This window comes from Xiphophorus couchianus, chromosome 7, assembly GCF_001444195.1.
Source record: "Xiphophorus couchianus chromosome 7, X_couchianus-1.0, whole genome shotgun sequence".
In the NCBI taxonomy this organism is placed as follows: Eukaryota; Metazoa; Chordata; class Actinopteri; order Cyprinodontiformes; family Poeciliidae; genus Xiphophorus; species Xiphophorus couchianus.
The window spans coordinates 219,825-244,699 of NC_040234.1; the positions used below are offsets into that span (position 1 = coordinate 219,825).

Sequence of the window (24,875 nt, forward strand, 5' to 3'; positions counted from 1 at the left end):
CTATTGTGGGCATTAAAATCACCACACCATAATTCTCTTCTATGTAGTTTCCCTGCTATTTCTTTAAACATTTCACTATAAATATTTTTACATGGATTATAATCATTTTAATATTTCCATATTTTCTTAAATTAAAATATTTCTATAATAACACATTCTAATTCTTTATTCATTAGGTTTTTCTTATAAGCTATTCCATCTTTAATTAAAGTGGCACATTACGTCTATCCTGTCTTTCTATGCTTTATCCAGGAATTTTAAAATCTAGGTTAGGTTTTAACTATGTTTCTTGAACACATTATTTCTAATTCATAAACAAACTTTTAAAATTCTTGTCCATTGGCTATTAAGCTTCTGGCATTCCATTGAAGAATATGTAGAACCATTAGAAAAGCTTGGATCCTAATCCTGAACATTTTCTGTTGTTTCACTCAAAATGATATGAATCTGTTCTGCTTGGATTTCTTTCATATCTAAAAACCTTCCAGCTGACAATTGCTTTTATTTTATCACTTTTCGTCTTCATTTGTACTGCAACATTAATAATATGGCACATATATGCTACAAAGTTTTCTTTTTTCACCACCATTGTATTTTCATCCACTCTACATTTATGTAAACATGCATTTTGCATATTTGTTGTTGGTACCAAGATTTGTCTCTGATAATTCTGCCCTTGATTTGTATTCCAAGCTGTGTTTCTTTGACCTGTTTCTCCCAGCCTCATTCCTCTTGCACTATCTTTCCTTACTCTTTTTAAAGCTTCAGCATATGAAACTCTTTCTGTTATTTTGATTCTTTGGGCTTCTCTGGCTTCCCTTTGTACTTTACATCCACCATATGCTGCTCTGTGTTCTCCTCCACAGTTACAACATTTGATTTGAGCATCTTTATCACATTTTCCAAATTCATGTGGACCTCCACATCTTGCACACCTAACTTTTCCTTTACATTCCTTTGCAATGTGTCCCATTCTTTGGCAAGTAAAACATCTCAGGAGTTTCGGGATGTAATCTCTAACTCTGTAATTTATGTATCCCAGCTGGACATTTTCTGGCATAATATTTTCAAATTGTAGAATCACTGCCATAGAGTCTTTAAGTTCTCCATCTCTTTTATTTTTAATCCTGGTGGCATCTGTTATTTTCCCTCCTTTGATTTCTTTTCTCACATCCTCTATTGTCATTTCAAGTGGAACTCCTTAAATTACTCCTCTCAGCCTTGCTAAAGATCCTGGAATATATGTTTTAATTCTTTCCTCATCAGGGTTTTCATTTTGATTATCTTCTGTTGTTGAGATTCACTGACAGCATGTATTAGCACTCTTCTGTTATTCATGATTCTAGCCGTTTTAATTTTCCCTATTTCTTCCTCTATTGCTTTGGTCAGTTTTATTGGGTGAATATATCCCCCATCTTGCTTGAATTCCACCATTACTTTGAATTCTACTTCTATGTTAAAGTCATCCTGTTCTCATGAACTCGCCCGTTGGTTTGTTTTTGTCCTTTTGCTAACTTCTGCTCTAGCCTCACTTTCTTCCGACCAACTTCTCGTCCTTTCTTGTCTCTTCCTAATTGCTCTTTTCATTCTTGCGGATCTTGATATCATCCATTCCATCTCATTTCCACTATTTCCTCCTGATGTAGAAGCCATGTTGCTACAGTCAATGTACAGTTTATGCGATCCACCAAATCAAATCCTACTGCCTTCGTTTGTTTGGTACGTTCTCTCACTTCTTCTTCCACCTTCCGTCTCTCACACTTCCATAATGAGCTGCCTAAACCTGCCTATTTATAATGTGAAACATCCACGTCCCAAACTGAAAGTAACTAATTAAGTGAATTACTAGCCAAAAAGCTTATTCTAAATAACTAAACTTGAACAAAAATTCTAATTCTAAATCAACCAGAAAATAAGCAAATAAAAATAAACTAAATAATCTAAATTCTAAGATTTAACTGTAAATAGAGAAATAGCTCCTACATTAAACATATTTTAAATACTGTATACCGTATTTTTCCGAAATATATTTTTAGTATGTTATCGAGTAAATATACTTACTAAGATTATATTAAAAATGTGAAATAAATATACTTTTAGAAACTTTTGTACTCTTGTTAAAAATGTATTTTTGGTACACTATCTAAAAGTATATTTTTTGTAAAATATACTTTAAGATTTTTCCAGATAAAAAGGCTCTGGTGTGAGTGATTCATCTTCAAACAAAAACAGACGTTACTGAAAGACCTGCAAGAAAATTTTGTCTATTATAGGAAGCAACAACCTGATAAACCAAGAAATGTTCAAATTTGCCATTTTTACTCGCATAATATTGCCTTAAAAGTAGAGAGGGCCTTGATGATAAGTAGTTTTGGTAAATTCAAGCTGGTGACATCATACTCCGAGTTAGACGACAACACAACTAGACAAGAACCGGATGGAAGTGAAATATGTGTCACCAAAGGAGCCCGAAGGGACGAAGGCTGCTAACGTGTTGCTAGTTGGTGGTAAGTTTGCTTCAAAATGCAAATTATCTTCGATTAATTATAAATAGTGCAGTACATATATAAACAAACTTACGTTGGTTTCAGAAATAATTTATCAGTTTTATTGTGATTTTTAAAAAATAGTTATTATAACAATCATTCCACTTCATGTTATAACAGCATGGAGGCTGTTTGTTGGAACTTGATATAGTTTTCTTCATAAACTTTACCTGGTTTTAATTAAACTTAGTATGCCAAAGACACTTTGATATTGTGTGGCTGTTATAACTCGTTCATCATTGTTTTTATCTTCAACATATTTTTGCAGTTTAAATAAATAAAGATGAAAGAGGAAGTCGGTGAACAAGAATTAGAAAGCCTGAAGACTTTCCTGTCTCAGAAGAGGCTCTGGCTCCACCAGATCACCAACCAGTTCTGATGATGTCACATACATAAGTGAATCCACAACGTCTTAAAATTGTAAGTCTTACTTTTTTCTTTGCTGTTTTTCTGTACTCTTTAAAATACAAGAACTTTCTCTGTTTAACTGCTCTACTGTTCTTTTTCGTAGGTTTCTGTAAAGCGCAGTGGTCCAGTGAATAGGAATCTTCTGTCGTTGATCCTCACTGTTCTTAGGACGGAGAAATGTCAGTTTGTCTGGAATAATACTGGAATACTGTGACATTGTATTAAAATAATACTCTATCCTTGGTGAAATATATTTCACATTTCCTCTAAAGTGTATCTATTGTTTTATTGTGCTGATTTTCATAAGCATGTTGTCTGTAAACTTTAAATGTATTGACAATTTGTACAATTCTGTGATAGCATATTGGCAATGTATTCTTGAAAAATGTGAGGAAGACTTTATTTGACAGGGTGTGCATAAGACTGACATGATACTGTCATAAACATAACACCTGTTAGGAACATACTAATAGGTGTTATGAAGTGTTATTCGGTAAATAATGACACTTCTAATGAGAAGTTGCTTTAAAAGTTGGATGACAGTGTTATGTCAGACCTATGCACACCTCATCAAACAAAGTGTGACCAAAATGGTTATATATTGAAAGCACAATGTAATTAGTTTCACTTGTAAAGTGTGTTGTAATTGATCCTGATGTGTTTGCAGTGCTGCAGTGTGTATGAAGCATGTAATGTACAAAGTGGCAAAGCAGAATAATAAAATACATTAAGTATCTAAAAAGTGTACTTCATCAGCAATTATAATAAAACAAAAGTGTAATTGTAGCATACTGTAATCACATTACTAATGCATAAAATATGTAATGCCGATATACTTAAAATACATTCTAAGTATATTTTAAATGTAATTGAATAACAAAAATAGTACACTCAAAATATACTAAACATGCACGTTTATATTACATAAAAAGCAATACACTTAAAGTACACTAAGTTTAACTTAAGTTGTCCAAAAACGTTTGTTGAAGTACACTTAGTACACTTTAAATTGTGCTTTAGTACAATTTAAATACGATTAAAATACACTAAGCTCAAAATTAGTTGTTCCAAAATGTCACACTTTAAGTTAACTAATTCTAAGTGAACTTGAAGTATACTCATGATTAATCTGACTTAAAGTATGCTATGTATGTATGTTAAAATTTAACATACTTAGTAGCCTATATTTATTTCTCACCAGGGTGAAGAACATTAATTCATTTATGTCAATAAAACTTTTTAATCACTGTTTTTCTCTGATTGAAATGTGCATATGTCCTCACCGACGATTTCCAGCCAATTTGTGTTAAAAATATTTGAATGTACTGTAGATCCCTGACTGCTCAGAACGTTTAAGTCAAAAAGTAAATGTCATTTACAGAAATATTCTAAGACAGTTAAATTCTGTAATATTTCTGCATTTGGGGAATCCAAATTATATAGTATTGTCCAAAACATTTACATGCATTAATGAAGTTCATCAATGATTTTCATTGGGAAACAGCAGCTGATGAGGAATATAATAACAATAGGTATTTGTGAATGACTTTCATCTCTATAACAACTAATTTTACTTGCTATCAAAGTTAACACAGCCTTGACTTATCAATAAAACGTGTTTAATTTTATTGGTGAATTCTTAAACCTCCCATTTGTTTCAAAAAGCTGTACTAGGAAATGCATGTTTTCTATTTTTTGACAGAAAATAAACATTGGAAATTTAACTCATTAGAAAAGATCAGAAGAAATAAAATCTTGTCCAGTCATTTGTGTCTTAAACTAAATAAAGCAAGCCTAATTTGCTAAGTAAAGTCACTAAATTATGCCACATTTGCAGATTTAAAGGTCTATTTAATTCTCAGGAGCCTTTTTGATTGCTTATTAAAAATCTAAACCATAATTTTAATCTTTGTCTTAAGTTAAAAGAAGAGGAATTAAAGAACGGGTAGAAAGGAGAAAATAGTCAACAGTCTCATTCTTTGCGAGGTTCTGCTCTATCTTGGCCCAGTTTTCCTCAGTGCTATGAGAAAGAGAAGTTCATTTGTCAAGTGTGAATGCCTAAAAGTTTAGGTAGGTATTGTTGATATTGAAAAAATGATAAATCAAACTACAATCAGCTAATCAAAGCAGTACTGATCTGCAGCAGAAGTTCATTCTTCTCAGTAAAAGACACAATGGGGCTTTTCCAGTCAGCTTCATTTTGAACTTATTATCCTTCTTGCTCTGTGCATGATTTATGAATCCCATCTGTGTGGTAATCATGCTTTCATGATTGCTTTTTTTTCCTCTGATTTTTCCTGCAATCAGAGGGAGAGAAAAGCAATTATAAATAAAAAATGAAAGTATATTATAAAAAAAATTGTGTAAAAAGTATTTCAACCCTTTTTTGAGAAATTGCATGATTTGAGAAGTTCTTTAAGATCAGTGAAAAATAATATAGAAATTAATAACAATGAACATTTACTTTTCTTATTACTGTTTAGGCTAATTAGAAAAAAACTGACAGCCATAAAAAAATGCACTCCTCTCGTTCAGCCAGCAGGTGTCTCTCTTTTCCAGCTTTATTCTCATAGTTACTGTAGTTTGAAGTTGCCAAGTGTTCATTGTGAATCTCTGCTACAGTGTGTGTCTACGAAGGTGAGTTTAGCTTCTCAAAGTTTCCGAAACTGATGAATAAAATTTTCTGTATTTAAATATTCTACTTGTTTTTAAGCTTTCTTGTAATTTCACTTTTGATAGAAAATAAATTATGAAACTGGACTAAATTTATTATTTTGCCAAGTGACAATGAAAAAGTTCACCAATAGTATCTACCTAAATCTTACTGCATGTTTCTTCTTTGTGAAAGGAACGCCGTAAATCCCAGCCCAGTGTTGGACATAACGGAGAAAAATGTCCTCTGATAGTGGATGTTTCATTAGGAGAATAGAGCCTATAGATAAGCAATTATTTCTTGGACACATGTTCTGTGTTGCCTCAGTTGTGCCCTGAACATGGTGGGAGAACAAGTTGCCCATTCATGGCATGTGGCACTCAGGACCATCTCTGAATATGTGACTTGGCATGAAGACCAAACAGGTGAAACCGGTTTCATTTCTTATACTGTTATTCCTCATGGCCATCATTTCATTTATCAGTGAAAAATGATCATTTCATTTATCCAGTCTTTTTGTTTAGACTTGTAGAACCAAAAAATATTCTATAGTTCTTTGAGGGAAAAAATCAATCAATTTATTTCTAATATAAATGGGATGATGGTGATTTAAAAAAGTAAGAAAACAAATTAATTTATTTCCTTTTAACAGGTTGATTTTAAATTATGAAACAGTTATAATCAAAAACACTAAAACAGACATCTGAAATGGGAAATAGATAAAACAGGACAAAAGGTCCATTCAGCTGCTAGTTTGGTCCAGGAATTCTGTCGGTCAGACTTGCTTTCACACAGAGCTTTGAAGGGGTCAAAGTGCTGAGCAAAATTTGACCTCAAAATGTGGCCTTCTAGTTTTCCTGATAGGGAGGAGGGATAGTAGCAGACCGACTCACTGAGGACAATATGTCAGGACACCGATGTTTCATGTGCCCAGCCTGGTGACATAGGAAACACCTTGGTAGAGGTGCTTTTGTTGCTTCATAGGAGGGAACAGTGGTCAGGATCCAAACGGGACAGCTCCAACCACAATCAGAATGAATAACACGTGCAAGCACTGAACTCGGATTAAACCCAGGAAAACATTCAGAAACAGTTTCACCGACAAATATAACCCTTTAGATTAAAAAAAAAGAAAGAAAAACAACAAAGAAACGGTAGACGTTTAGCTCTGGGAAGTGTGCAGTAGAAGTCAGTGAGTATATGATGTCACTGAAGTGTTGTTTGAGAATAGCATAAATTGCTTCAGGCTGCTTTTCAACACTGAGCTGCATATGTCTATTTTCACTACAGCTCTGGCTCTTCCTCACCAGGCTGATCTGTAATACTAACATTCTTCTTTTTCAAATACATTGACATCATGCTTGACCCATTCAAGAACAGAGCATTTGTCAGTAACTTAAAATAGTTGGGTTTTTTTTGGCATCACCATGGTGAGTTGTGTGAGGTCTATTGCAGTGCCACAAATTTAGTGCACATTGTATTCTCTGCACTGGTTAGTTTATCTGCCTGTAACCTTTCTGTGACTGAATTTTCTATCTTTCTACAGGGGAAGAGGTCTGAGGAGTTTGAACGCTGTGATCAACAAACAAATCAGCCCCACCCTCATGAATGTTACTAGGAATTTCCCTGCTATAACCTGGAGAAACCAAAAAACTTAGGCGAGGCGGTGATGTTGTGGATTACATTGTTCCTCTACCAAAACTCACCCTAGGACGTGTCATGCCTACTTAAATATTAATTTAGTAAAAAAAGATCAACTATATTCACAATGCAAAATAAAAAAATGCTGTCAAGAAAAAAAACTGTTAACAATAACTGATAAGACTTTTAAACATCACCTCCAAAAATAACACTCACTGTAAAATATGTACAAAAAACCTCACTTATATATATATATATATATATATATATATATATATATATATATAAGTGAGGGTTTTTTCTGGAGCTAGTGGCTGCAGACTCTGTTGCTCTGTTGCTCTGCTTTGCTTCCCTCTGATCTGAAGGAGGTGCTTCTTCTCTTTTACTTTTGGATCAGAGACGCTTGGCCTAATTGGACATCGTCATTCTGGGTTTGAGAGTGTCACGAGCAGTGATTGGCCGTCCTGGATGTTGGCGATGCACTGGCGGATGGTGAGTGTGGAGATCTGCCGTGCAGACTTAAGAAAAGAATGGTGAAAATCCGTCAGTGTGTCAGAGCTGTGCGTAATAGCAAGCACAGTCAATCTTTGGGTCACTGACGCGCGCTGGACGTCTTTTAGGCAGGTTGAATATCCACGTTTTCACCATGTCTTTAAACAAAAATATAAATATCATGTTGTAATTCTCTCTGTTGACATATTTGGACACAGATGTATTTTTATAAGTGTAGGAGGAACACACTTTTATCAGAGGCATTGATGGAAGAACAGCGGGACCTAAACAGCCCGGACAGCAGCGAGGGAGAAAGCGGTTCCCCTCTGCAGGCCGGCCCACAGAACCACAGAACAACAAACTTCTTCATTGACAACATTTTACGGCCGGATTTCGGATGCAAGAGGGAATTCGATCTGAGTCCGAGAGAGAAGGCACAGAGCTCTGGTCTGGAGCGGCTTCACCCGGTTCTTGGTAGACCGTTTTCCAGGACACCGGGCCTGGACTCCAGCTGCAGCAGCGACAGCACCGTTTCTGCGGCCAGTACCACGAAGTGCAGCAGCGAGAGACTGACAGCCACCGCGGGCTCTGACGAGACCAGCGAAGGGTTAAAATACGAGGAGAAGGACGAGGAACATTCTGCCTCCTCGCTGGTGGTGATGAACGGGACCGGAACCGGGACCGGGACCCCCGCACCGGAGGGCCAGGCCCTGCTCTGGCCCGCTTGGGTCTACTGTACCCGGTACTCTGACAGGCCTTCTTCTGGTAAGACGATGGATTCACAAACAGATTCAAGCCGAACGGGTTCATTGATGTAAAATATGTTACAACAGGATATCGATTATAGATATTTAATTTTGATCAAACAAACCATATCCATTCGCACAGACTTTCCAAAAAATACATTAGATTTTTTAATATACATTTTCCCTGAAAGATCCAACTTTACAATAACCCTGCTTCACACAGTTCCATTTTATTTTACCTTTGTGTCCATAAAACAAAAATATATTTTTTATTATATTCTAAAATAAACTATTTTTGCTTATTTATACTCTAAAATTACAGCTCAGTTAGAATTTGGAAGAGACTTAAATAAAATAAAATAAATTAAGACGAAAAACAAGCTACAAAGTAACACTTTAATTACAGTAAATGTTCTTTAAAACAGCTTTTCGTCAAACCTGAATCTTCTGTTTGTTTTTGTCCAAGTTTTATATTGTGTTTTAAAAATCCGTTTGTCAGCGGAATGTGTGTAATGTCATCTTATTTTAATTTTATTTTATTACGTTTATTCGTTAGGAACAGACACAAAGTGAATAAATCAGCTTTCAACAACTTCCAATTTAGAAAACATGGAATGGATTCATGATCGTGTTCAGTTAAATTTATTAACTGAACTTCACCTAATTTGACCCTTAAATGTTATAATAATAATAATAATAATAATAATAATAATAATAATAATAATAATAATAATAATGCCGTGTATACGTGCAGAGGGTTTTTCTCAGTGTGGTTCGTGACTCAGGTGTCGATGCTGTTTCTGACTCACTGCCTGCTTTTCTTGCATGTTTCCCTCAGTGTTGCTAATCTTGGGTCAGATGTGAAAACGAGTAACAACGACTAAAATAAAGCAAAAAAGAAAGAAGCCTAGTGCGACTGACAGCTAAAGTTTAAATGGTCAAACGGGTAGAAATGACTCAGTGGACATATTTCTTCCCTGAGTTTTGCAACCATAAAAATCTAAATGAATTGCTTTTTTATGCCGCTGGTCTTAGGACACACCTTTCAGATGAATCACTAAATTCAATAATAATAATAATAATAATAATAATAATAATAATAGTAATAGTGTGATTATTTCATCCAGTAAGTTAGAGATTAATTATAGAATGAGCGGCATCTATTTAAACCCGTTTTATAACATTTAAAGAGATGAATGAGTTTGTTTTGTTCCACCATCATGTGTGACCTTTGAACTCGAGACAGAACCATGTTTAGTCCAAGGCCTCCATAGTTTTAGCTCCGATCCGCTTCGGGTTTCTAATGCGGTTCAGTTCGGTTCAGTTCTGAAGGGGTTCAGTTCAGAGGTGTGTTCAATGCTGAAACTGAAAAACTTATTGAACGCAGAAGGTGCAAAAAGGTATTTTCTCTGATTCTTATGTGATTTGGATGCGCTGTATATTCATATTTTCGCTTTGCTGTCACTTGCTCTTACTGCAGGCCCAAGGACGCGGAAATTGAAAAAATGTAAAAGCTGCAAAGAAGACAAGCGGCCGCGCACGGCCTTCACTGCAGAGCAGCTCCAGAGGCTGAAGAGCGAGTTCCAGGTGAGCCGCTACATCACGGAGCAGCGGCGGCTGTCTTTGGCCCGGGAGCTGAACCTCAACGAGTCTCAGATCAAAATCTGGTTTCAGAACAAAAGGGCCAAGATTAAAAAGGCCAGTGGCTTTAAGAACGGGTTGGCGCTGCAGCTGATGGCCCAGGGACTCTACAACCATTCAACCACAACCACACAGCAGGACAAAGAGGACAGCGACTGAGAGCTGAGCTGGACCCGAACACCGCATCCCGGGTCAGTGGGAGGGTCCAAGTGTTGGCTGCAGAGTGAAACCAGCTACTCGTCCAGTTCAGTTACTTTTCTCAACTGGACCGATAAAGAGGAAACAAAAGACTACCAAAGATTTTCAACGGAAAGCTGAACGATCAATCAAAGTTGGATATTCAACTTCAGGTTCTGCCGAAACCAGGACAATAATACGACCACTAGTACTACCACTAGTACTACTACTGCTCCTCAAATTGTCCACCACGGAGCAACAACAGCGGATGTTTGGAAAATTTAGACTCACATTCCTTCAGCTATAGGAGCCGCGGGTCTCCAGATGTGAAGTTTGTCTGCTGCGCTTCGCCACACAGTTCTGATTGTTGGTAAATGAAAAAACGTAAAGTTCTGATTAGCCCAACAAATTTCTTCCAAGTGTAAATGCAACGATGAACTGCTGAATAAATAAGCTAAAAGAACGGCATTAGTCCTGAGTTGTGTTGCTCTTCAATACTACGAGACATTTCAGTTTTTGTAGGGCAGCAAGAGTCTCGATAAATACGGTCAAATGTTCCGTAAATGTTGTTCGTAAGCACAAATATTACGAATTAAATAAAAAATGTAGAAAATGTCATGTTTATACGGTTTGTAATTAAATATTTTTAATATTTTGTTTAAAAACGTTATGTTACAAGATAAGCGACGGTTATTGCTATAAACATTTTTGTGTATTCAGTTGAAGTGGAAGTTCGGATCAGTAAGACTGGTACTGAGAGAGAAGAGAGTCAGGAGGCAGAGGGAACGATCTCAGGCTGCACCTTTCAAAATAAACTCTTTTCTACCCCATCAAATATTCCCACATTGACCCCATTGACTCCAGCGGATGAAACTGAAATGCTGCTGTCCCTTTAGTGGCAGGCAGCGTGGGGTCTCGGATCATCGGTCCTGCTGAGTGGAACTGCGGGATTCTTGGTACAGAGGTGAACTCACACCGTGGAACTCGCCGCTGTCAGAGATGTTGAAGCTTTGCAGAGCATGAAATTGTCTCGTGTTACATTCAGCCATTTCATCAACAGTCATCCAAATTCAAGCCTGGAACACAAATATGCTGCAAGTTCAGGCCGATCTCTGGCTTTTCTGCCCGGAAAAGAAAAGAAAAGAAAAGAAAAGAAAAGCTTTTCTCACCTAACTGAATGTCATCAAATCGATTGTTCCCGTATTTATCTATCTCTGTTATTCTTGTTACGTATTTTTTGTTGGCTACAAGCAGCTGCAAAAGACCATTGATATCTAATTAATTAATGAGATTAATGCTTGAAAGTCTTTCATTTAAAATTGAAAACATTTTGTTTTGAACATCTAAAAAATACTTGTTTTAATGCAATCAAGTATTTGAACATAGAGCAACTTTTCCAAAGTAGACAAGAAGTAAAAAAAATCTTTTTTATTATTCCACATTCTGTCAGTTAAACCAAAGAAAAAGGTTTAATGTGGAACTGATCCGATGGCCTGAGGGAACCGAGATGTGGGTTTTTCTTTTTACGTTACAGAAACTCAACGGCTGGTGATCAACACTGATGTAAAAACTAAAATTATGTTTACATTCAGGGTATTTATTACAAAACATTTCAAACTTCTCAGACACATGAAATGTAAATATATAACAAGAAGTTAAATGTGACAAAGAGTTTTAGCTTTTATGGTTGAATAAATAAACATGGTTGAGCTGTAGAAGCGGCGGGTGTAGTCAAAGTCTATTTACTTATTATTCGCACTTTGAAGTATAAACTAGGATATAAACATTCAGATTTTACATTTCCACCACTGAACCATCCATCCATTTTCTAGACCCGTTTAGTCCAGGATGAATCTTTGTTATGGGGCGCAGGGCTGGTGAGTCTGGGCTTCCGTCTCATGGCGTTACATTGTGACCGCAATGCGTTCCCATATCAAACGCTAATGTGACTGACAGATTTCATGAAAAGATACAAAACAACTAATTGAAAAAGGTTAATAGTGTCTCCTTAGCCAGAGCAGAATTCCCGATAGATCAGGAGCAAATGCAAACCAACATTAGGATGACAGGCAGGTCATTAGTGCTCAGATCGCAAGAATAAAAAAAATGGTCGTTTGACAACAACCCGATTCAATGAAATGGACCATTTTATTGGAACTGAAATTTAAAACCTCGCCTGGCCAAGAGGCAGAAACACATACAACACAAAAAATCACACAATGGGCTTTTTATACAGATAAAATAAAGGCTAAAAAAAATAATAATACTAAAAGCAGAGAAGTCTGAAGTGCGACCTGGGGGCCATTTGTGGCCCCTGTCTTCAGATCCAGAATAATAAATGTCTCACCAGCACATATTTTTGATGCAGATGGAAACATTTTATTAACATTCTCGTTTTATTTTTGAACTTTTTTCAAAATTACAATCATTTACATATGACCGGTGTCAGAGTCTGGTCCGCATTGCCGGCAGTAAGTCGGGCTCGTTTCTGGTGAGAGTTGGACTCCGCCAGGGCTGCCCTTTGTCACCGATTCTGTTCATCACTTTCATGGACAGAATTTCTAGGCGCAGCCAAGGTGTTGAGGGGATCCGATTTGGTGGCCTCAGGATCTCATCTCTGCTTTTCGCAGACGATGTGGTCCTTTTGGCTTCATCAGATCGTGATCTGCAGCTCTCGCTGGATCGGTTCGCAGCCGAGTGTGAAGCGGCCGGGATGGGGATCAGTGCCTCCAAATCCGAGGCCATGGTCTTGAGCCGGAAAAGGGTAGAGTGCCTTCTCCGGGTCAGGGGGGGTGTCCTGCCCCAAGTGGAGGAGTTTAAGTATCTCGGGATCTTGTTCACGAATGGGGGAAGAAGGGAGCGGGAGATCGACAGGCGGATTGGCGCAGCGTCTGCTGTCAAGCGGGCGCTGTACCGGTCCGTCGTGGTGAAGAGAGAGCTGAGCCAAAAAGCGAAGCTCTCGATTTACCGGTCGATCTACGTTCCCACCCTCATCTATGGTCATGAGCTTTGGGTCATGACCGAAAGAACGAGATCGCGGATACAAGCGGCCGAAATGGGTTTTCTCCGTAGGGTGGCTGGGCTCTCCCTTAGAGATAGGGTGAGAAGCTCAGTCATCCGGGAGGGACTCAGAGTAGAGCCGCTGCTCCTTCACATCGAGAGGAGCCAGTTGAGGTGGCTTGGGCATCTGGTCAGGATGCCTCCTGGACGCCTCCCTGGTGAGGTGTTCCGGGCACGTCCCACCGGGAGGAGGCCCCGGGGAAGACCCAGGACACGCTGGAGGGACTATGTCTCTCGGCTGGCCTGGGAACGCCTCGGGATTCCCCCGGAGGAGCTGGAAGAAGTGGCTGGGGAGAGGGAAGTCTGGGCCTCCCTTCTGAAGCTGCTACCCCCGCGACCCGACCTCGGATAAGCGGAAGAAAATGGATGGATGGATGGACAATCATTTACAGTTCAAAATCATATCATAAGATAATATTAAGTCCTAAAATCTCATTAAACACCAAATTGGGTATTTATAATAAAATTATAGGGTTAAGAGCGTAAAATAATGGACAGATGGGATATTAAAAAAGTTGAATAATTTATACAAAGTTCGGTTTTGCTTAATCTGCTTGATAAAATTAAGTTCACTTTAGTCTGACTTTCTTTTTCATGTAACAAAATAAAAAAGTACGTTAAACAAAGAACAGTCTTGCTTGATAAACCTAGATAAATGATGCAAATAGTTGCATTACCTTGTTTAAGTAGGGGCAGAATATTCTTATCAGTGTTCGGTAAATAAGCTGAAATCAAACACAAAAATGATTAAATCCTCAAACACTTATGAAGCTGTTTTCCTCATGACATTAGTATATTTTGCAAAAAAACTGAAAATTACTATTTTCTCAGAAATTGAAGTACAAAAACCATTAAAACTACTTTATGTCATAAGCATGACACACAGAGAGAGATAGAGATATCGTTAGCATCCATCTTACCAGCACAGGCAGCTTTTGCCTGGCTGCTGTGTCAATCAGACATGTCTTAGCATGTCATTTATTAAAGTCCCACCAGCTATAATGTTTGGGAACCAAAAATTAAAAATAGTATAAAACAGAAATAGCCACACTATAATGACTCCAAAGCTCCGTCCATGCAGCCATTTGATCAGGAATGAGGCTACGTCCAGAGCACTGCTGCTCTTATTCGCTAGTTTTTGGCATTTCCATTTGCATATATGAAACTGCACCATGACTGAGTCCTAAGTTCATCTTCAGGACTATCCAGCTCTGGCATATGAGTGTTTTTGCTTTGCTGAACAACAGTGTACAATACAAACTACCACTGCTTTCCATGTTACTGTCAAGTTTGGGCAGAGAAGCAAACAAAACAAAACAAAAAAACCCCACAGAAGTCAGGAACTGTTTCAATCAAGTCATTTCAAGTTTTAAAAAAATGCTTTTGGTGCTTAAGTGATTATACTCAGCATTAGGAAATTACACTCACTAAAATTGGACAAGTTAATAAAAACAAAAAAATTGACTTGAATTTGCATATAATTATAAAGTAAGGAGAACTTACTTTATAATAAAGTTATATTAGTATGTCATTATATTATTCCAAATGATCAAGTTAGTCAAGTTGTGTAAACTTAAGATGTACTGTATATTTTACCCATACTCACATTTTTGACAGACATGGTGTAAACTTGATTTTCATGAGGCAACAAGTTTGCAAACATTTTTTAAAGTAATGTCCACTTATTCATTTTACAGTGCAGTTATTTATTCAATTAAGGCAATTGGTTTCCAAGATTTTCCTAAGTATACAGTAATGTGTTCATGTAAGCTGGACTAACTTGATGAACCTAAGTTAAGTACAAGGTAGTATAAATGAGATTATGGATTATGCATAATCTCATTTATGTAAATGACTGTAATTTGATTCCACAGATGTGTATATTAAGACTATGTTGACATTTTCCAATAACAGTTTAATTTGAATAAACTGCAGAATTTTAGCAGCAGCCTATTTCACTGTTTGGGTCAGATTGTATTATTGGACAATATTAATGAGCAACATTAAGATTAACTGAAAGTGGTTAATGATGCTATGGAAAAATGGATAAGTTAGACTTTGATGATATTTGATAATAAAAAACTGGAGCTTAAAGCTCTTTCAGTGTAGATATCCCAGTGAATAATTTGACACCAATGCCTCAGAAAATAAAAACCAGTAAAACTTTGTGTAGACGCTGGTGAAGAAGTGGGTATTGATGGAAACCCCGACTCCAGCGCAATATTTGAATTAGCATCCCAAACATTTGAAGTATGTTTTGTGACACTTGGACCAGAAGAAACTTTTAGTTTAGGCTTCAAATATGGCAGATATAACCAGTAAGAAGCAAACTGATATAATTACCTTTGACTTCAACAGAATTATATTATTGGAATGACATTGAACTGTAGATGTGCACTGATAGAATCGAGGTGAAGAAAGTTGTATTTACATAAACCAGAGATCTCCACCACCATGAGATTTGGGTGGAGAGGTGATGGGAGAAGTGTGAGACGTCTCTTAACACTCACTGCACCAAAATCTGAAATATAATTTTAGTAATATATTTAATTGTAATGTAATGTATATTTTACAAAAACATATTTTTTATAAACTCTACCAAAATACATTTTAAAACAACAAAATGTTTTCAGAAAGGTATGCATTTTTAATTTTGAATATATTCTTAAGAAGTATGTCCAATTGATAACATATTTGAAATGTATTTCAGAAAAATGCAGCCTATTTAAATATAGAAATATACATAAGTAGATTATTATTTTTTCACCTGGGCAGCCCTGCCTCCAGGTTTCACCCCAACACATTGGAGGGCAGCTGGGACACAAATATACATCAAAGATGTTTCACATGGGAGGAGTTCACTATTCAGACTCATTGTACTTATAGGAGAGACAGCCTCTGGGAAGAAACTGTCTCTGTGACAGCTGGTTTTTTACAAAATGCACTCTGTAGTGCCAATCTGAAGGTAAAAATCTACTCAGTTTATGTCTAGGAGGTTGTAAAGATGCTAGCTGCCCTTTCCTGATCCCACCTGTACAAGATCTGGGTAGAGGGAAGCTTAGCCTCAATCAACCCTCTCTTTTGAGTTCTGACTCCTGACATGTCTCTTGCCTGTCAGCTACAAAAAGATGTCTTTCCCTTGGAGGTTCATATCATCTTACCAACCAGAAGCCAACACATTTTAGATACTTGTCATAGGTTGAAGTTCTGAACCTCAGAAGGTAATAACTTGCCAACTTGGGGATCCTTTGTGAATATTTCATTTTGTATATCTGCAGTCTTCCCAAGTGACCCTTTAAGTAGTGCTTTCCAGGTAAAATAATGGATAGTATTGCAGCACTGTTCATCATTTTACACTTCACATTTACTTAACTGATTTAATAAAATAATTGCATGGTAGCACAAATGCTATCATTTTTCAGTCCTGCTTGCTTCCAGCCATGATTGACACCTGCATCTGCATGGCCTTGCAGGGCAGCCAGCTGTTCTCTTGTGTAGTTGCTCTGCATGGCCGATCACGGAGGTCCGCCTTCCACTGGATGCTGGGGCCCAACAGGGAGTCAGTCTGCGACTGTGGAAATATTTAGGAAGTGGAGCCTGGTATTTGTCTTGTGCCAGCAGGGAAGATGGAAAGACAAAGGAGGAAGAGTATGAACACAAGCCACCGTTCTCTGAGCTTTTCAGTGGGAATGATCTGTCTAGACAATGTTTCACAACAGAGACTCAGCTTATTTTATAAGTCTTAGAAAAAATGTGCCACCTGTCCCCATTCTTTGAAGGGTGGGAAAGGAAGTGCTTTGAGAACTTTGGGAGGAGTTTGAGTTGTCATATTCAGTGATCCAAATCAAAACAAGAGCTTGACCTTGGTGATGCTTCAATAACAATATTATGATATGCACCACTGTTAAAGGCTTTTCACCGATGCAATGTAACTTATGAGCATTTCATTTTATTGATCCAAATCTTAAGCAGACGTAATAGGTTTACTTTAAAAAATGTTTTAAGGAAACAATAATTCCTGGCCAACTCAAAAGTTTGTTCAAAGGATAACTGATGGATAAGATGTTCCAAAAAGAAGGTGCAGGCTTTACTGATGAACAGTGAGGTTTAATTGGCAATACATTCCTAGTTTCACCATAAGGGCTGGGAAAGTTTATACAGAAAAAAACTAAGTAAACTAAAAGACCGTACTCTTACAACCATTATTTTTGCAACTTAAAATATCAGCTATAATTTGAAAATAACTCTAGTTTTACTATACAATAAAACGAATGCACAATTTTAGCTGCTCAATATTGAAAACCCTAATTTTACAAAATAAAAGAAGAGATAAGAGAAGTTAGGAAAAAAGATCTGAGGAGGACATCAAGTGAGCTAAAAAACCTTTTTATTTGACCCAGCAGTGATGGGAGGTCTTATAATGGCACTGGAGTGAAAGACGACCATCTATCAAAGACAAGAGACTGGAGAACTATAGAGGCCATGGTGGTGGCAACTTTATCTAGGAAATCATTTAAATAGAGATTGCAGTCTGTGATAGTGAGAGCACTTGCAGAAGAGGGAGATGACAAAACAATATTCTTAATCGAATACAATTTTAGAATTTTATTCCTTTTAATTTGATAAGGTTTTATAAGGATCTGATTTCAAGAGCTGATCGATTCCTTAAGAGAGTCTATGAGACTCAAGCTTAGAACTTTTCATTCAGCCTTATGGCTGAATTATTTCTTAACAATTATTTATTGTTAAGAATTATTTTTAAGGATTATATATATATATATATATATATATATATATATATATATATATATATATATATATATATATATATATATATATATATACAGTACAGACCAAAAGTTTGGACACACCTTTTAATTCAATCAGTTTCCTTTATTTTCATGACTATTGACATTGTAGATTCACACTGAAGGCATCAAATCTATGAATAACACATGTGGAAATATGCACTAAACAAAAAAGTGTAAAACAACTGAAAATACCCCTTATATTCTAGTTTCTTCAAAGTAGCAACCTTTTGCTGTGATTACTGCTTTGACACACTCTGCATTTTCTTGATGAGCTTCAAGAGGTCGTCACCTGAAATGGTTTTCACTTCATAGGTCAACCTGCCCTGTCAGGTTAATAAGTGGAATTTCTTGCCTTATAAATAGTTATGAAAATAAAGAAAACCCATTGAATTAGAAGGTGTGTAAAAACTTTTGGTCTGTACTGTATATAATTCCAGCAGTCATTGCAGCTGTAACTGGTAATGAAGAGAGTGGAGCTGTACTTGGGTTGTCAGGCTGGAGTTGGAGTTGCTAGGTCAAAAATGGTGATGCAGCAATTCACAGGTTTTTGAAACAGATTGTTTTGCAGGCACCAGCAGAACTTCTTTATTTCCCAAAAATTGTTGGGTGTTTTTATTTTTTATTATTATTATTTATTTTGTTCTTGGACTGTTTCTGTTTCGAGACTGTTTTTAGAAGCACATGCAAAAAGTGAATTTTGCATAATAGTGGACCTTTAAACTATCAATCCATCCATCTCCTTCCACTTATCCCGATCAGGTCACAGGGGTAGCAACCTAACTAAGGAGGCCCAGACTTCCCTCTACCCAGCTCCCTGTTCCAGCTCCCTGTTCCAGCTCCCTGTTCCAGCTCCCTGCTCCAGCTCCTCCAGGGAACCTCAAGGCGTTCCCAGAACAGCAGAGATACATAATCTCTCCAACATGTCCTGGGTCTTCCTCTGGGTTTCCTCCAGGACCTTTAAAATTCTTTTTTTAAAGAATATCATGGTCTTGCTCGCTTTTCAAATATCTGTTGCAGTTCCCACCTCTAAAGGTGGCACAGAAAAAAATAAAAAGAGCGGAGTATGAAAATGAATCTTATTGGAGATTATTTTCATTTTGAATGTTGTGATCATAATTGATCAAGTAATAACAGTAATATTCCATCCTTATCACTCTTACAGACATTTTAGACATGTCTATGTCTATAATGCACATCTTTATTTATATAAATGTAGTTTGTCTTATTTACTGCAGCCAACCTTTTGTTCTCCATCGCCACAGTCCCCAATAACATGACCATAAAAAGCCCATTACATCCAAGGCTACCGGGCTCATTAATACCTAATTAGATTATTGTTAAGAACGCTGGTGCCCTTGTGGTTAGAAGGGAAATGGGACTAGTTCTGACTGACAACAGAATTGGTGGAGGGTATTATGCTGAGATGAACCACTGACCCTAGTCTGCCTCACAGAGGTCACAGCACCAAATGGGACAGATTGAAGATACACTGACTAAAGAATCCTTTCACATTCAGATGAGTAGGAGGGATCCATCTGCTTCTGTTTCTGGTACGACAGCAGCATCACTGCAAACCCCACTCACATTTTTAACATGATAAAAAAAACAACAAAAATGTCAAAAGGTAAAACACTTGGACATGGAAGACATGCTCATGAAAAATAAATAAATAAAATAAATCTCATAACATACCATCATAACACAGTGACGGTATGTTATTACATGTGTGTTAAAACTGTGACGATTTTAACAAATATGTAAAAAAACATATTCTTTACAGAAGTTACCTACTGCAGCTTTAAAAGTCTGTTTTTCTCCACCATAAGCCATCCACCTATTTCAGTTTCTCTTTGAGTTCAGAGCATTTTTCTTTCAGATTGCCCTTCTTGTTCTGTACTGCAGTCATCTCCATCAGAAGTTATTCTTCTACCCAGTTTTAATTTCAGGTGATCAGCCTTGATTTGTGACGTTTGGAGTACTCTTCCTTTCTTTTGTTATATCTTATCAGTGCAAGGTGCTTACAATATTATGACAAATAACAGTAGAATTCTATCTATCATCAGCAGGATGTCAATGTCAATGTCAATGTCAATGTCAAATTTATTTATATAGCACCTTACAGCAGACAAGACTGCACCAAAGTGCTGTACAAAACAACAACACAAAAACAACAACACAAATGACAAAACAGAACACACATCATTTAAATGCCAGAGAGTAAAAGTGAGTTTTAAGAAGCGATTTAAAATGGTCCAGGCTGTGGGCAGATCTAATCTGGAAAGGTAAGTTATTCCATAAAACAGGAGCAGCAACAGAAAAAGCTCGATCTCCTTTCCTCTTAAGTCGAGTTCGAGGAACTGTAAGTAATAACTGATTATTTGATCGTAGCGTTCTGGACACAGACTGGAGATTTAAAAGGTCCCGAAGATAAGGGGGGGCTAACCCATTTAAAACTTTAAAAGTTAACAAAAGAATCTTAAAATCTATTCGATAAAAGACAGGCAGCCAGTGTAAAGATGCCAGAGTTGGCCTTATGTGGTCATGCTTCCTGGTTCCTGTGAGAAGCCGTGCTGCTGCGTTATGGATCATTTGAAGTCGCTGAATCTGTGATTTTTCCATCCCTCTATATAAAGAGTTGCAGTAATCCAGTCGAGTTGTTATGAAGGCATGGATAAGTCTTTCAAAGTCCTTAAAACCGAAATAAGATTTAACTTTTGCTAAAAGCCGAAGGTGGTAAAAACTCGATTTAACGACAGAACTAACTTGTTTATGTAGCTTTAGAGAGCTGTCAAAAGTGAAACCAAGATTCCTAGCAGAGGTCTGATAAGAGCGAGCTAAAGAACCAAGAATCTGATCTGGATTTGTAGTCTGAAGTTTCTGACCAAATAATAGAACTTGAGTTTTGCTTTCATTGAGGTGAAGAAAGTTTTTTTCCATCCATAATTTAACTTCAGCTAAACAGTTTAGCAACAGCTGAAGAGAATCAGTTGTACCATTTTGCAATTTAAGGGGCAAATAAATCTGGATATCATCTGCAAAACAATGAAAGGAAATATTAAATTTTTGGAAAATTTTACCAAGAGGCAGTAAATACAAGATAAACAAAATGGGCCCTAAAATTGACCCTTGGGGAACACCATACTTTAATGGTCTGGCCCCAGAACAGGATTGGTCAAGATGAACAGAAAAGGTTCTGTTTTCTAAATAAGACTTGAACCATTGGAATACTGAGCCTCGCAGGCCAACACAGTGTTTTAATCTATGTAAAAGAATTTGATGATCTACAGTATCAAATGCAGAGCTCAAATCTAGAAGTAATAAAACTGCAATGTTGCCTGAATCAACTGTTAATAGGAGATCATTATACACTCGGAGCAAGGCAGATTCAGTGCTATGAGCAACTTTAAACCCAGACTGGAACTTCTCAGTTATATTATTGTCTTTTAAAAACATTTCAAGCTGAATAAAAACTAATTTCTCAAGAATTTTAGATAAGAAAGGCAATTTAGAAATGGGCCTGAAGTTTGCTAGGTCACTGGGGTCTAGATTGGATTTTTTAAGAAGAGGTTTGACCACAGCATGTTTGAGAGTAGATGGTACACAACCTGACTGCAATGAGGTATTTATCACCTTAAGAATGTAGCTGCCAAAAATCAGAAAAATGTCTTTTATCAGACGAGTAGGAAGACAGTCCAGTGGATAATTTGAAGGCCGCAGATGGTTTATAACCAACTTCAGTTCATCCATGGAAACTGGCTGAAAGTGCTCTAGAGTTGCTGGGCATTGTGGCATTCCAAGGGAATCTAAGTCTACCAGCTTATTCAAGCCTCTAAGAGCTTCAATCTTTCCTATAAAGAACATAGAGAAAGCCTCACAACGTTCAACAGAGTCTAAAGGATAACACTGGTCAGCTTAAATGAGGACAGTGAAATATTTGTTTAAAACAACAGAGATGGCAGCAGAAATGTAAGGTAAGTAATTTGAAATTAATTAGATAATATTGTGAGACACCGCTTCTTATGGAGTAGTAAAACTAATTAGCTTCATGCCTCTTTTGTTGTTTGTGCATCCATCCATCCATCCATCCATTTTCTAACACCCTTGTCCCTAGTGGGGTCAGGAGCTGTTGGTGCCTATCTTCAACAAATGTTTTGGGCGAGAGGTGGGGTTCACTCTGGACAGTCTGTTGCAGAGCAACACAGAGACAGACAGGACAAACAACCACACACACTCACATCTAGGGAGAATTTAGAGAGACCAATTAACCTGACAGTCATGTTTTTGGACTGCGAGAGGAAGCCGGAGTACCGGAGAGAACCCACCATGCACAGGGAGATCATGTAAACTCCGTGCAGAAAGACCTCGGGCCGGGAATAGAACCCAGGACCTTCTTGCTGCAAGGCAACAGTGTTACCAACTGTGGCACTGCACAGCCCTTAATACAACCAAGGAGATGTAACAACAATTGGTTGGTTGATTGATACTAAAATAGAAGTGATTTGATGTCAAGAATGGATTCCACATGGTTAGAGGAAGTGGAAGAGTGCAGTGTGTCCACTACATGGACATTGGCTGAAAAACTCTGTAAATGACCTTAACCCTGAGCTAAGTTGTGCAATACAAATATAGATTTAGTCTACTAGATATGATATTAAAATAGATAACATGTAAACAAAAATCTGAAAGTTATTTCTAACTTTGGGTGCGAAGCTTTTTAGCTACATTAGACAACTAAGGAATGAAAATGAGTAAAACTAGTAGTAATATATAAAATTTAGGTATAACTGTAGAAAAAGAACAATTATACCTAATGGTACTTAGTTACTTTTGAAGCATAATCAAAGGTATTTTGATTATGCATCCTTGAATCAACAAATTGCTTTATATTACAAGAAATAATATATAAATATTGATGAATAAATAATTATTTTTAGAACTATAAATCCTAATGCAATATTTTTATTGTCTATCAATAAACTAATAAACATACTAAAATTGAACTGTTTGCTATGTACAGTATGTTGGTATGTTGGAGCACAGGCAGAACTTGACTTGTTTATTTGAAAAAACCTGGATTATTTGAATAAAACCAGAAATAGAGATAAATAATTATATTATACATACAGTAGATCATCATTCAGTGATTTGGAGGGGACAGACATCTAGATCTTCATCGTCGGATCCTTTCTCCCCAGAAACTCTGCAGTCATCGTCGTTTCCTGACAATAACTGCAGTCCTCCATCAGAACCAGCTCCCTCTTCTTTATCACTCCATTAAGCTCAGTGTTTCTCAAGCTTTTTCAGGCTGAGGATCACTAAATAAGTACTTGTGGACCACCTAACTCCAAATGTTGTTTTCCTAACTCATTTATTGTTGTCTTCCTTGTTCATCCTAATGAGAAGGCTGGTGCTGTTTGGTAAATGTAAAACCACGAACTCAGGTTCTTTTGAGTTATTTACATCTTCTGAAAGTGTAGAATCTAAGCTTTCAAATCTTTAAAATCTTCGCTAATGTTTAGATCGGACCTAAAAAATCCAACCCAACCAGAATATCTATGGAGTGATTACATAGACATTATGTCTGAGCCCGATCCAACCAGACTAATTGACTTTAATTAGAGATTGGAGGTTGGAGCAAACACGACATGTTATTTTAATTTTATGCTTTGGTTTTTAGAGCTCCATTTGAATAAGCAGTGTAACTTCTCCCAGGTTTCATTTAACGACTTCCAGCTCCATTTTGTTTTTCGTTTAGTGCAGGATAAGTGCAAATCTGATTGACTGAAAGGATTTTATTTCTGCAGCTCGAGCAGAGCAAGGCGGAGCCATGTGCGCAGTCACTTGTGCAGCTCTGCGCTTATTACAGTCTAATTAACTCATTACTTTCTTTTTTAACAAGATAAACACTCTACCCCTCCATTTAAACAATGAATAGATTAAGACAATGTAGGATTCTCTTTAGTTTTCTCTGTTCTTAATGTACTGTAAGATTGTTAAACGCGCCACTTCAGCTAAAGTTTGAAATGCGTTTTTTTAAACTTCCTGCCCGTAACTTTTCAACGCGCTGTCAGTTCCAGGTCTTTAGTTCAGTGTTCATGTCGCCGATGATATTCAGAAGGGATGCTTTTTTTGTATTGATTGATTTAGTTACCTCTGCGCGATGTACTCTACTTAAAGTTGAAAGTGTGAAACGTGTCTGCACCTCTATAGCCAGGGGAGTGAATTGTAATCTGTCTAAATGACAGATGAGCTTCAGATTTTTCCATCAATTTAAAAAAAACCCGTCAAATACAGGAAATATTCTGTTAACGTGACTCCTGGTTGGGATAAACATCAGCTTTCTGTCCACTACTCATAAGATATTTGTTGTATAAAATTAAAAATGTTGACATGCTTTTATTGGGTGATTTTGTGTGTGTGCGTGTGTGTGTTTTTTACGTGTGTATCTGTGTGATTGCTCTTGACAACAATATCCAGGCCCTCAGAGCCAAGATAACGAGCTGTATGCCTGACAGGTGTGTGAAGATTGGGAATAGGTTGTTCCTTATCACACATGAAAACATATTTTCACTATTACCCACCATCACCCAGTACTCTGCTAACATGGCAGTAAATATTCCCACAAGCTTGCTTATCTATTCTGGGGAGGAGGAATAAGCACGTTTGACATAATTAAATCTCTCTTTCTACAAACAGATTT

At 37.0% G+C, this 24,875-nt stretch overlaps 1 protein-coding gene across 2 annotated transcripts; it reads left to right on the forward strand.

Moving 5' to 3' along the window:
* The first annotated feature begins 2,187 nt into the window (after positions 1–2,187).
* Positions 2,188–10,775, forward strand: LOC114148949 (homeobox protein engrailed-1-like). Of its 2 annotated transcripts, XM_028024465.1 has the most exons (4): positions 2,189–2,966; positions 3,058–7,740; positions 7,979–8,505; positions 9,967–10,775. In XM_028024465.1, exons 3-4 carry the CDS (start codon positions 8,007–8,009, stop codon positions 10,284–10,286), a joined length of 819 nt encoding a protein of 272 aa, XP_027880266.1. In that variant the 5' UTR covers positions 2,189–2,966; positions 3,058–7,740; positions 7,979–8,006; the 3' UTR covers positions 10,287–10,775. The 2 variants fall into 2 exon arrangements, with proteins under 2 accessions (XP_027880265.1, XP_027880266.1); XM_028024464.1 differs by having other exon boundaries at positions 2,188–2,966; positions 3,058–8,505.
* The last annotated feature ends 14,100 nt before the right edge of the window (positions 10,776–24,875 follow it).

Coding starts and splice junctions, on each gene's coding strand:
- LOC114148949 (XM_028024464.1), top strand. CDS start 7,959: ATGTATTTTTATAAGTGTAGGAGGAACACACTTTTATCAGAGGCATTG. Junction 8,506..9,966: donor CTCTGACAGGCCTTCTTCTG/GTAAGACGATGG, acceptor CTCTTACTGCAG/GCCCAAGGACGCGGAAATTG.